A 13,833-nucleotide genomic window follows, 5' to 3' on the forward strand; every position below is an offset into this window, starting at 1 on the left:
AAATTGAAGTTTTGTTTGGACATGCGATTTGAAATTTTTGTGTTTTATATTTTCTCATAAACATAAAAATCCCATAAGTTGTAAAACTATTAAAATAGCCCCAATTGTTTATTCAATCTTATCAAATAAACAAAAATTATAAAATCGCATAATAAATTATTACAAAGTTATTTGTTCTTCACTTAAGTAATTGTTTCATCTAAAAAATTGAACATAAATTGTACTTGATATGCTCATATCTCTCAACTACTCTTACAAATAACCTATAAAAAAATATATATATACATTAGTGAGTAAATATTAACTTAGAAGTTAAATGCACTAAGATAAAAATTAACAAACATCACTGACTTCTAACTATTTACAAGAAAAATCAATAGTTAAATATTATTGAATAACGAAATTTTAAAAAGTTACCACAAGATTGAATAAAAAACGCTTCTAATAAAATTTAATCAAAAAAATTATAACTAGTCCACTTGACTAAATATTAATAACTAATTGATCAAATTTTCCCAAGTCCTCAATCAATTGGACTTGATATTCTTCAGCCATGTGAACGAACATTTTGCAAATACTAAGATTTAAGAAAATGCGGCACCGCCAATGAAAATTGTCTTTTATCAATATTATGCTTAGTCATAAGATTAAGACGTTTTTTTTTATTATGAAAAATCAAAAAAGTATTACTCCCTTCGTTCTCATTTATATTCACCAAATGAATTTCTACTTTATCACTTATATTCACCAAATTTAAAGTAATAATAAATTTTATATTGGTGAGAATAATAAATTTTAAAAAGTAATGATGTGATTATAAATTTTATTTACATATGAAACAAATGGTTAGTAGATATAAATGTGGGGTTGTTTTAACAAAATATAAACTCATGGATCAATTATTGTATTAAAATATCTTAAATCATGATATGGAATCACATGGTGATTCCATATCATGGTTTTTGGAGAATATGGTATCACCTCTCATGATATGGAATCATGAGATGGAATCAGCGTTTGGACACGCGATTTTACGCTGATTCCATCTCACGACACCATATCGTGATATGGTATCGCATTGCCAAACGCCTACTAAGTGTTTATCGACAATTAAGTCTTTAGGGTTATTCTGCATAATTGTTTTAACTATTAGGTTGAGTTTATAAGGACTTAATTCTTTAATGGTTTCTAAACTCTGTTTCTAATTGTCATGATGGGGTTGGTTTAATGAAATGGTGGTTGTTATGTTAGACAGATGACCGGGGGTTTGGTGTATGGTTAAGTGTTGTGATTGCTCATGGTTGTCAGTTAATGGTCATCCATAATGCAAGTAGGTTGTCATGGACTTTATTAAATGAGTGATGAATGTTTAATGGTTGTTATGATGTTTATTGTATTGTTTGAATAACTGTCTATGTGTGAACTATACTTGCCTGAATGTTTGCATATGTAGGAAGTGTGATTACTTGTATTTCTATGATGTTGTGGATAAGAAAAAGTCGTGACTCGGTTATGTGTCATGAATTAATGTTTGTGTAATGTGTCATGAATTATGTGTCCAGTCTTAAATTTAATGGCCATGAGGAAATGTTTGTATTATGATGTCTAGGTATGATCTTGGGATTATTTTAAAACTGCATGGTCTTACCGTTGGTAAGAATGGTAGGAGAACTTAATGATTTATGATTGTGGAGAAACTCCCGTTTCAGGATATCCGGGATTTGGTAGGGAACAATAAGGAAAAATAAGTTATTATTGCATAATAGCGAGATTTGTTGTTATGAAAGGTTTTCTTATAGTGTTTAATAACTAGTTTTTAAATAATGTGATGTTGAGTTCTTGTCTATGCATTGCTAGGTTTGATCCTGGAATTGTATTAAAGACTAGTGGTGAAAGAAATCAGACTTAAGTAGAATTTTATATCAAAATTTAATTGGTAAAGGAGATTCCAACTCAACTTTGTGCTCTAGGGATTCTTGTGACCTTAATTCATATCCAAATCCATTATGACACTAAAGAATTGACCTTAATACCTAAGAACAATTTAAGAATCACCCGATACAATCTTATACGGAAATGAAGAATGATTTGAATCTTAGCTTAGAATTATTTGGAGTGTTACAGGAAAAACCATTGATATCACCGCAAAGCTTTCCCATCGAGATAGCACAACGCGAGAGATAACTTGTGGTTTTTTGTAATCTCATAGAACTCAAAGTAGCGTTCAGCCTGAGAAATCCATAACTCTTGATTCTCGCCACAAAATTGTTGAAATTCCACCATGGTAGGTTCACTCGTTGGAAGTTTTCCAACCAACTCATGTAACATTGAATTAATTTCAATGAGATCCTTCGATCAAGTATCCTTCAAGACCTTAATTGAATCTTTGATTTTTCGAGATATTTGGTCCTCCATTGAAGACCTCTGGATGAAAGCATCAATGAAACAAACCAAAATTTCAAATTATTATATAATCATTTTTAGCCAAATTACAACGACAACACTTAAGCTATGGAATTACCATGGAAAATACTAAAATAAAAAGTAAGTACAGATAGAGATAAGAATAGGATGAGAAGCTTAGATTGTAGAAAGGAGATGAGAGAAACCGACAGTTTCTTCACGATATGAATAATTCTCCAAAATCCCAGATGACAACCATTTAAACTCTACTCAACCTGCATCTCAAGCAAAATCAATATTGGGTTGTCTAATTCTTGGGCCTCTTTTTGGTTTAGCCTCAGGCCCAACAACTTGGCTAGCCGTGTTCACAACATTTATCATTCAAATTATGGATGTGTGACATTATGTAACGACAAAGAACGTAACAATATATCCAAATATTGTATTTATTAAAATAATATAGCGTGATACAATACAATACACTATGAAACAATAGGTAACAACCATCCAAACAAAGTATTAGACATTATCAAAGTCTTTGCCTTTAGAATGTAATCCCTCTTCTCACGTCTTTCCAATTAACTCTCCTTTATATGTATGAAAAAAGTTTTACTCAATTACATATCCTCCAAAATCATGCATCCTAAGCAAATTTCTTTACTTTTTTCCTTTTCAATGTGTGCGCTAATCTTGAGATTAGCCACAGCCCAAATCACTAGTAATTCTCCTTCCAACACCACCAACACCACCACAACAATCACCAAAGCTGCTAACATCACAAAACCAGGATGTCCAAGAAAATGTGGAAATCTAACAGTTCCATATCCATTTGGAATTGGGTCAGGTTGTGCCTTAGACCCCGTGTTTGAGATCGAATGCAACGTCGCAACACCCTTCATAGGTGAGTTGCAAGTCTACGACATCTCTGACTCAGAAATGCGCATATATAATTCTGTAGGCCAGAGGTGTTACTCATCCGAAGGAACACTTTTACTCCTAGATGATTCTCCAAATTTGGATTTAGGAGACACATACCCTTACAGTTTCTCAGATCTTAACAAATTCACCATCGTTGGTTGTGATGATTTGTCTTTTTTATCTGGCTCTAACTTCGCTATTGGATGTGGCTCTTTCTGTACTGATAATTCTAGTCATGCTGTTATTGAAGGAACATGTAAGGATGGAGTTGGTTGTTGTCAATTAGAAATACGAAAGGGGATTAAATATTTCGGAACAACAATGGAATCCAGAAATAATCATACAAGAGTTTCGTCTTTCAATCCATGTGGCTATGTGTTCCTTGGTGAGGCCAGTCGTTTTCATTTCCGGGGATTGAAGGATCTAAATGACACGGATTTTGTAGAGAGGATTAACGACAATGTCCCTATCGTGCTAGATTGGACCATCGGAAATCTTACTTGTGTTGAAGCAAAGATTATGCTTGTCTAGTTAATAGCCAGTGTGTGGATTCCCACACTGACATTGGTGGATATCGGTGCAGCTGTAACCCGGGATATGAAGGCAATCCATACATCAGTCCGGGCTGCCAAGGTAATTAACTTCATGTCCTTACTTTTACATACTTCAAAGAGAGTACAATTAGTGCATTATTCATAATTCAAAGAGAGTTGATTCATATTTGACTCACTTTTTAATGATTATATAACCAACCTACTTAAAATGGATTGAATTGGCGGATAACCATAATTTTAACCCACTTTGCCACCCTTATTCATCACTAATACATTGATTATTCGCTCTGACCAAAATTAATACTCCCTCTGTCTCATTTTAATTTTTTTCTTTAGCTCATTTCATGTTCATTAAGAAAAATAAATAAATAAAAGGTATACTTTATTAAATTATTTAGATATTTTTTGAAAATTGAGTTTATTAAAAAAGAAAATACTTTTTAACGCTAAGGGTATAGTTTTCAATTGTCAAGTTTAACTTTTCCCAAGATGATACTATACTCCCTCCGTCCAATAGTATTCTTAGTTTGAACATACTCTTTAAGAAATTACTCACCTTTATAAAGTAAGAAATGTTTTCACTAATTAAATTACCGTTAGTTTAATATTAGTATCAATTTAATATAGTTTTTTGGTTATGTAAAAGTTCATTGATCTAAATAAGGATAAATTTGAAAAGAAAAAAATGATATTTTTTCACTATTTATGGAATTATTTATTTTGGATTGAATGTAAACCTAAAAACACTATATAATTGAATGTAAAATTAAAAACACTATTTCCTCTGTCCCAGTTTATATCGCTTAATCTTCTGAGACACTGATCTTCTTGCTTTTACTACTAGCTTGAAAGTGAACCTCTCCTTTTAATACTAAAAAACAAATGCTTTAATAGGTAGGGTCACAATAATTGGTAGGAATCAAAATATATAAACATCATTGGGACACTATCACTAGAAATTAACTCAATAATGCGTAGTCCTTTATCTGCCTTATTGGAACGTGGACCCTAACACTTGAGGTGAAGTTTACTCATCACTAGGGGTGCTAAACAGGCGGATCAAATTACATATTGGTTGATCAAAAATGGATAAATTATCTGACCCGATCTATATTTAAGGCAAGTAAAAATGGATAAACCCAAAAGATAATATAGATATTCATAAATTATCCGACCAACCCAATTTATTTATTTTTCTCCTTTTGGGATGTGTTTGGTATGAAGAAAAATATTTTCACGTTTTCCAAGAAATTAAATATTTATCTAATTAAAGTAAAGTTTTGATAAGAAATATTACTTACTTTATATGTGGAAGTCATTTTTTCTTAAATTAGAGGAAAATAAGTCCATTCAAAAAATATGTTTTCAAATATTTAAATTAACTGGAAACTATTTTTTCAAAAACATTTTTCTTCACACCAAACACATCCTTAATAAGTTACTTTTTTTAGAGGATGTTACACCCTTACGTACTTTAAGGAGAGTGCGATTGATAGATACTCATAATTTATTCATATTTTACGTGGATAGTATGTTGATCCATATTTGACCAATTTTTAAATGATTAAATAACCAACCCATTTAAAATGGAAGAAGAAAGCTAACGTTTAAGATTATCTATTGGTAAAAATTGAAGGGAAAGTAAATTTTTTTTTAAAAAAGATTATCTAAGTTTAAGGCTGACGTGATGTCTTTTAACCTATCACTCATCTAAAAGAATTGAGATCATGTGGCAAGCGAGGGGTGTTTTAAAATCCAGTTGGTCAAGTGGAAGAAAGTTTCTAAGGCTATCAATAGTTTAGTGACAAAATTAATAATTCTCGCTAAGTTTGTAGGTGTTTTCAATACTTCTCTCTTCTTCAAAAGGACTTTAACTTTAGTGAAGAACATGTTTCTCCCAGTGAGTTCACCCCAATTAGCTAACTTGTCAACCACCATATTGCCTTCTTTATGGCAATGTTGGAATATATAGTTCCCACTAGAAGTGAAGTTCCATGTTTGTAGAAGAATTTTCATCACTTGCCAAGAGGGGCTGGGTTCCTTGTTGATCATGTGGATGATAATGCTATGATCTTCCATATTCATCTTATAAATCCTAAGGTTTTCTACTAGTTCATCAAGCGTCATGATAGAGATGTCCTTAGCTTCTTCTTTTGTTAATGGTAGTGGCTTTTACATCCCATTTAGTTTTGGAAAGGACTCTCAGAACTATATCAACTTGTTCCTCAATAGTAAGAATCTTTCATGGCGATGATAACTCATTGATTAAAGTGGTGAGTCGAGTGATTATTTCTAGCATGCACTCACTCTTCTTCATTTTGAAAGTTTCATATTGAGTGAACAATATGGACACCCCAAACTACTGACCTGACTAGTTCCTTCATGGGCATTGATCAGTGCGCATCTCATATATGTTTAGTTGAAGTACAATCATCTACCCCTAAACCACACAATGGAATATTTTTTGCCTTCGCATTCTTTATGAGAGTTACAAGATTTTTAGCAGTGAAATCTCTCTTTATTTTTGAAACTTGCTCTCATTGCACAATTTTCATCGGAATGGTTGGTCTTTTAGTTATCCGATCATGTAGCTCGTAATCTTCAGCTTGGATGAAATCCTCCATGCAATGCGTTCCTTCCAACAGGTAAAGTGAGATCCATTGAAAAACAGATTGTTGATTGTCCTTCACTATGCCCGATTGGTGGTGTTGAATTCATCATGATCTTATCTACCTCGCTCTGATACCAATTGATATTTTACACTACCTTGAATCATGTTGCTTAACTGAACTTTTTCGCCTAAGTAAACTGGGTTGCCTAATATGTTTCAACGAAGCAGTAAAACCAGTAAATTGAGAACACACTATTTTATGTGGAAACACCCGACTCACAAAAGGTGTAAAACCTACGACATGTAGAGTTCATAAACTCCACACAAACCTTCCAAGGTATGTGTTTCCAAGTCTTCGAGTTACCCCCAAATTGAAAATTATAATCCTACTTCAGTTACACCAACACTCAAACACAGAGAAGAACTCATAGAACATAAACTCTGTAATAGGACCTGGTTCTTCAAAGTGTTTCTTCAATATTGAGTAGCACAATGAAAGCCAATATGCCAATTGCCTTTTTGCTATGTAAGTGCGTGAGTATTCTAAATCAATTCTCGTCTATTTAAGCATAACTCTTTCATAGAGTTATTATTCACAACGAACCCTCTTTCATTCAATTCTCTTGTCTTTGAGTTCTGATTCAAGTTGGATTCCTCCATTAGTCAGACTTCTCACTTCATTGGTACAACTCTATCATTCAACACTCGTTTGTTTACTTTAAAAGATCGTTTGGTGTGATGGATAAGAAAAAATAATTTCGGGATAAATTTTAAGTGCCCCTCAGATCTTAGCTCTATCAAATATTTATATGCCAATAAACAATAAACATAAATTCTACTACTTTAGCCTTTTGGTAATAATGTTAACTAAGATGAGTTTAAACAGAGGAATATGGCTAGTGATGATTTATATGATCGATAGTGATTCGCAAGTCTATTAATGTAGTAGTTATAATGCTTAATTAAATACTCTTTGATAGTTACCCTTAAAAACTTCTGCAAATAAATATGTTAAAAGATAAGATATAATTAAAGGCAAAGCGCGAGGGATTAATGTGGTATATTTCTCTGTTTTGCATGTCAGATATTGATGAATGTGCTGATTCAAGTACTAATATGTGTGAACACAATTGCATAAACACTCCCGGAAACTTCACTTGTTCCTGCTTAAAAGGCTACACTGGCGATGGCAAAAAGAATGGCCGTGGCTGTAATGCCCCAAACTCGAACTCTGAGTTCCCATGGATCAAGTTTTCTATTGGTAAGTTTCTCAGAAATTCAACTTGTTTCTACTTGCATTTTGCTTCCCAAGGCCTATACCTCACAAAAGTATTAGCCGTATCTAGGGGTGCTCGTGGTTCGGTTTGGATCGGTTATTGGTTAAAACCAAAAACAAACCAATCTAGTCAGTTTTTTAAATTTCTAAAATCAAACCAAACCAAACGAAAAAAATAACCATCGGGTTGGTTCAGTTTTTATGGTTTTTTCGGTTTAAAAGTAATAAATTTTTTGAGAACATACGTATCTCGATAGATACAAACATCTAGTACATGAACAATCCATAGGAAAGCTACTTTCGGTTCAATTAAGCAATTAAGCAATACTAGAGTTATTATTACATGAACAAAGTGATCCAATTAAGAGAAAGTGTGACTATCTTATGTGAGGTAGGATAGGTAAGATTAAAGTAATGGATTTTGATGGACTTGGACTTAGGATTGTAATAGTTGAACTAAAATTTAACTATTGGACTTGAGAAAATGGTAAAGTTAAAGACTTAAGTTAATTAAAATTTAACAAAATATTTATATTTTTTTATGAATAATGTTTAAATAATTATAAAATTTATATATCTAATTTATCGGTTCGTTTTGGTTATTTTTGTAGTTGTTTTTTAGTAAAACCAAAATCAAAAGAAATAGTATCGATTTTCAAAATTTAAAACCAAACCTAATCAAACCAAACCAAATATCGGTTTTTTTTAATCGATTTGGTTCGGATTGCAGTTCGATTTAGTGTTTTTAACCATAACCATGAACATCGCCCGTATCAAGTCATACACAATAACTCTTATCGGATATATAGTATGTTTAGAAGAATAGCACTCTGTCGATTATTACAATAAATTGACCTACCATGTGCTTCTTATTGAATTTTTTTTTTTACTTATATCTATATGTATACACAGTAGTGATAAATGAGTATATATATTTTGTTGTTATGAACATAGGTATGGGAGTTGGCTTTATATCCCTAGTGGTTGGGGCAATTTTGCTCTATTTCTGTATCAAGAAACGAAAACTCATTAAAAGTAGGGAAAAGTTCTTCCAACAAAATGGTGGTTTACTCTTGAAACAACAAATCTCCTCTATCAAGGGTGGTGTGGAAGCGACCAAAATTTTTACAGTTGACGAGTTGAGGAAGGCTACGAATAACTATGCCAGTGATAGAATTCTTGGTCATGGTGGAAATGGAATCGTATACAAAGGTATACTACCTGATAAAAGCATAGTTGCTATTAAGAAATCTAAGTATGTGGATGAGAATCAAGTTGAACAGTTCATCAATGAGGTAGTTATTCTTACTCAAGTAAACCATAGAAACGTCGTTAGACTCTTTGGATGTTGTTTGGAAGCTGAAGTTCCCTTACTGGTTTACGAATACGTTTCTCATGGAACTCTTTCTGAGCATATCCACAACCAAAATGGAGCGCCTTGGTTATCTTTGCAAAATCGGTTGAGAATTGCTTCAGAGACTGCAAGTTCACTTGCTTACCTTCATTCATCTGCATCCATGCCAATAATTCATAGAGATGTCAAATCTACCAATATATTATTGGATGATGTTTACACAGCAAAAGTTGCAGATTTCGGAGCTTCAAGATTAGTCCCTCTTGAACAAACACATGTTGCTACATTGGTTCAAGGAACGTTAGGGTACTTAGATCCTGAATATCTCCACACAGGTCAATTGACAGACAGAAGTGACGTTTATAGTTTTGGAGTAGTTCTTGCGGAACTTTTAACAGGGATGAAACCTATTTTGAGGGGAACAAGTGACGAGGATAAATGTTTGGTGGAATATTTTGTAACGTCGATGAAAAATAATAGCTTATTTCAAATTCTTGATGATAGAGTTGTAAGAGAAGGAGGTGTTGAGCAACTTCAAGAGATCGGTGAGCTCATCAAGAGTTGCCTTCACTTGCACGGGGAAGATAGGCCTACGATGAAGGAAGTGGCTATGGAACTTGAGAGTTTAAGAAAGTTCACTAGCCCTTGGACTAATGCACACGGACATGAAGATCAGAATGAAGTTTAAGTTTGGATTAATCTTCATTAGTACCCAATACAAATATCCCGCGGTGATCCAAAATAAAATGTCAATATGATAATTAGTGGGGATATATTTTTGTGTGTTTTGTAAGTTTCATTTCTGGCCTATCTTTAATTAATTTCATATTGGATGTTCTTATGTACTATATTTTCTTTTGAATTTAATCATCAATATAAGATTACTCCTTCGTTTACAAGTTGAAGCCATCACACTTTCTGCATATGTAATGTTCAAACCAAAACAAAAAATGTGATGATCTCTAGGAGTGAGTAGTATCTTCCATGTATTACAATGAAATGAACTATGTCTCAAAACTTTAACCTATATTGCTTAATGATCCCAATGTTTATTCTTGGTCCATACTTTAGCGATAATTTCCAAAATAAAATTGAATATTCGCAGTTAAGATTAGTGTTTATCGTCTATGATTATAAACTTCGTGATATAAGTGGTAAAACAGAGTATCCAACAACCGATGTAGTTAACTACTACGAGAACACAAACTCTATACCTAGAAGAGTCCTATATGATACGAACTGTATACCAAATCTTGATAATTCAAAATTCAAATTAATGTATATCTTTAACTAACTATCAAGTACGCTATTACTTCGAAATGCACAAAAGTAGTTTACTACTTTGCTTTGAATGAATGTGAACGTAAGATAAAAATATTAATTTGTAATTTAGTTAATATTCAAAAAAAGAAGAAGATATTCCCCTCAAATTTTTGTGTGTGTATATACAGGCTTTCAAATTCATATTTAACCTCTAAAACATCACTTAACATGGAATGGAATTGAAAGCCTATCAATCAGCACACACAGATCCACTTGAAACTCAATGAACAAGTTAATCTAAATGACCATGATGCAATAAGAAAATTGTACATTAATCAATTGAAGAGAAAAACCATAGATCATATTTAGTATTTAAAGAAGTAATAAAAAGCACTCATTGAGAACATAATTGTATTAATATATTTAAGTGTATTAAATTAGATTTATTTGTTACATTGATGTGTTTATTTATTTTTTTCCTTCTTTAAATATCGACACTGCTTACATAAAATTCTGCATACACCATTGATATAACTTATTAGAATAAGTATTTTATCGTGACAATAAACGAGTACACACCCTGGCATCTTTGTAAATTCTGCCTGGTCGACAAAAGTAACCCTTCTTTGGGGCACAATGAATATCTTCAGAGCAAATGCATAGTCCTTCTAGTGCACACCCTTCTTTGACTATGGTCAACCCATCTTTTAACCCTAAAACTTGATTTGTCCACTCACTTGAAAATAATCCTAATTGATCATAACTTTGTTTCACTTTCAAGAATTTATCAACATTTTTGTACTTGTTGATTGCACCAATAAATGCTACATTCCTATTTTTACCCCAATGTGGCAATGCCCCATATTTGAAATATGCTAGTTGTTCTACCTCTTCAATAATATCTTCAAAAAGTCTAGGGGACATTGGGTCTTTGCTTCTATAATATGTGATGTCAAAATCCAAACCATCTTCTTGCTTACCTAAGTAAGCATTTGAAGTTGTAACATACCTCATGAGGATTCCATTGTATAAGTCAAGGACGCATAGTGCTTTAGGCTCTAAAACAACAAGTTTTTGAACATCTTCAATAAAGCCTTTGACTTTGGATAAGCTAATGCTAAATGTTGTTTGGTGAAAAAATAGACCTTTAACTCTATGGTCCCAAGGGCATGTTGTGATTGTTGCATCTTCTAGACTGTCTAGGCATGTTCCTGATGCTTGGACTCGATTGTGTAATCCAACCACTGGGTAGCCAGTAAAGGTAAAACCTGAGAGAATGCAATCGAATTATTAACGTAACTACGTTGCTTTGACTCTTTAAAAAACATCAACATGTATATGCCGGATTCTTCAGAAATAGTGTATTCTTGAAGAATCTGATACGAGTGTAGCATCAAAAGTGAAGAGTCAATGTAACTTAGATTATTAAAGTCTTTAATATTGAGGAGGAAATAAAAGAACTCTTCCTTTCAAAATACAATTAAGAAGATAAATATCACTATTAAATAAAGACGAACTAATTATTACTTATAATGTAAATGTAATGTAATGAAAATATAAAATAAGAATCCTTTACAATATGTTAAATGCTTCTTGGATAGTGAATGTCTAAAGCACACTAAAGTTTTCATATTTAATTAGAGGTGGTTTGGTGGATTGCATTAGAATAAAAAATATATGTACTAGTTTTAAGTATTATTAGTGCCTTATTTGGTACATTTTTTCAACCTATGTATATTGTAAAGCATAATTCCAAAGTTGTTTGTTACTTATCGATTAGTTAAAATAATAATTCAAATTAGACGATCAATCTGACAGATCTCTATATAGATACGATATCTGAACTTAACATCTTATATTACTTGTATGATCGCTTGATGAAATAATTAACTAACCATTATTTGTCAACCCATAAGCACCAATCTTCAATGTGGAAGTAGTTAGTTTGGCACTTGAGCATTTTCCACCAGCATCATTTTTTGATTCTTGATACTCCTCTAGTGAACCAAGAAAGTAGACTAAAGTCATGACCTAGTATCAAAAATGTTACCATAAAGTTGAAAGAAAGTACATTTGAAGCAATTTATGAAGAATTAATTACCTGTAGTTCTTAAAATGGCGAGAACGAGTGAAGATGTAGAGCGAAATCCAAAAAAGTCATTAAGGGCATTGCCAGGAGTGCTGGCAGAAACTCGATCATCGATCCTATAAATAACCTTGCGTTGGCTCGGAGACCATGTAAAATCAGCAAATTCATGTTGTCTCCCAAAGGTAGATGCATCTTCCCCTAAGTTTGAATCATCCCTTTCTGAAAGTGTAATTGAACGTTTGAACACACGTTCTAGTTTTAGTGTCACCTAAATTTAATTCACACACATACATTAGGACTGAATTTGTCATTCAAAAGTTATGTTTGATTTTTTATACTATTGTTGGAAAGAGAATTAAACATTACTTATCTAAGTATAATATACTAATTGAGACTTATGTAACAACTGATCAAGTTACCAACACAATAATGATATTTATCATAATGAGAACACAAAATACAATTGAGAAAGGGAAACAAGCAAATAACAACTAACAATCGTTAAAACAAAACTGAGATCAGAAAATACAAATATAGATAGAAGGGGATGAGAAAGTCGACTAAGAATAATGAAACTCAACAATTTGTATAATTCCTGAATCACATATCACTACCTTTTTTGTTGGAACCGTTCTCATGCCACTACTCAACCCGGATCCCAAATTAACCTGGTCTTATTGCTCGTTCTCGGCCCAGTAGCTGTTGTCGGCCCAATAACTATTTGTGTGACCTTGGTATCCACATTGGGCTGGACTTGATTCATAACACTAATCTATATATTATGAATTTGAACGTCAAAAAAGAGACATGAATTCTAGGAGTGAACGTTTGATTCTTCGATTTGATTTTTATCAAATTCGATTCGATTCTTCAAATTTTTATTATGAAAAAATGTAGTCCGTTAATAATTAGAAAATGATATTATTTTTCAAATGAGTGGAACTATAAAATATTGATAACATTCTTCCATGAAATTAAAGTGAAACACCAATTTCCAGCACATATCCGTGCAGAGTGAAAAACAACATAACCACCTTTTTTAAAATATTAAGATATGGGGAAAACAAGCCAAAAAAAAATATATGTAACATCCGACAATTTAAAAATGAATATGAAGAAGCTTGAAATTTGGAAATAGTCATTTTTTGGAAAAATTTAAAATCTGGAAATTTGGCTAAGTGTGGAAATCAGTGAGTTTTTGGCCAACTTTGAGCAGTCATAACTCCTAGCTCAGGATGAGTTAGGAGTAGTTCCAGTTATGGTTTCGAAGCTTGTGGAACGATCTTTCCAACGCCGCCGAGTTTGCTCGATTCCGAGTTCGTATGAGCGAGTTATGATCTTTGAAAGTTGGGCAGTTGGCAGGGA

General features: G+C 32.5%; 2 protein-coding genes across 2 annotated transcripts in view; one reads left to right on the forward strand and one right to left on the reverse strand.

Moving 5' to 3' along the window:
- The first annotated feature begins 3,339 nt into the window (after positions 1 to 3,339).
- On the forward strand, positions 3,340 to 10,001 carry LOC102584903 (putative wall-associated receptor kinase-like 16). The gene is made up of 4 exons (XM_006363536.2): positions 3,340 to 3,577; positions 3,838 to 3,954; positions 7,571 to 7,747; positions 8,717 to 10,001. The coding sequence occupies exons 1-4, from the start codon at positions 3,340 to 3,342 to the stop codon at positions 9,802 to 9,804; spliced, it is 1,620 nt and encodes a 539-aa protein (XP_006363598.2). The 3' UTR covers positions 9,805 to 10,001.
- An 893-nt stretch (positions 10,002 to 10,894) lies between these two features.
- Positions 10,895 to 13,833, reverse strand: part of LOC102585226 (probable L-gulonolactone oxidase 6) — a 10,505-nt gene continuing 7,566 nt past the window's right edge. Inside the window, exons 2-4 of the mRNA XM_006363537.2 lie at positions 12,481 to 12,736; positions 12,275 to 12,376; positions 10,895 to 11,647 (exon numbers count right to left, since the gene is read on the reverse strand). Of these exons, the coding sequence (XP_006363599.1) occupies positions 10,932 to 11,647; positions 12,275 to 12,376; positions 12,481 to 12,736 (1,074 nt within the window). The 3' untranslated portion in view covers positions 10,895 to 10,931. The remainder of the gene's footprint in view (positions 11,648 to 12,274; positions 12,377 to 12,480; positions 12,737 to 13,833) is intronic.

This window comes from Solanum tuberosum, unplaced genomic scaffold, assembly GCF_000226075.1.
Source record: "Solanum tuberosum cultivar DM 1-3 516 R44 unplaced genomic scaffold, SolTub_3.0 scf00430, whole genome shotgun sequence".
NCBI lineage: Eukaryota > Viridiplantae > Streptophyta > Magnoliopsida > Solanales > Solanaceae > Solanum > Solanum tuberosum.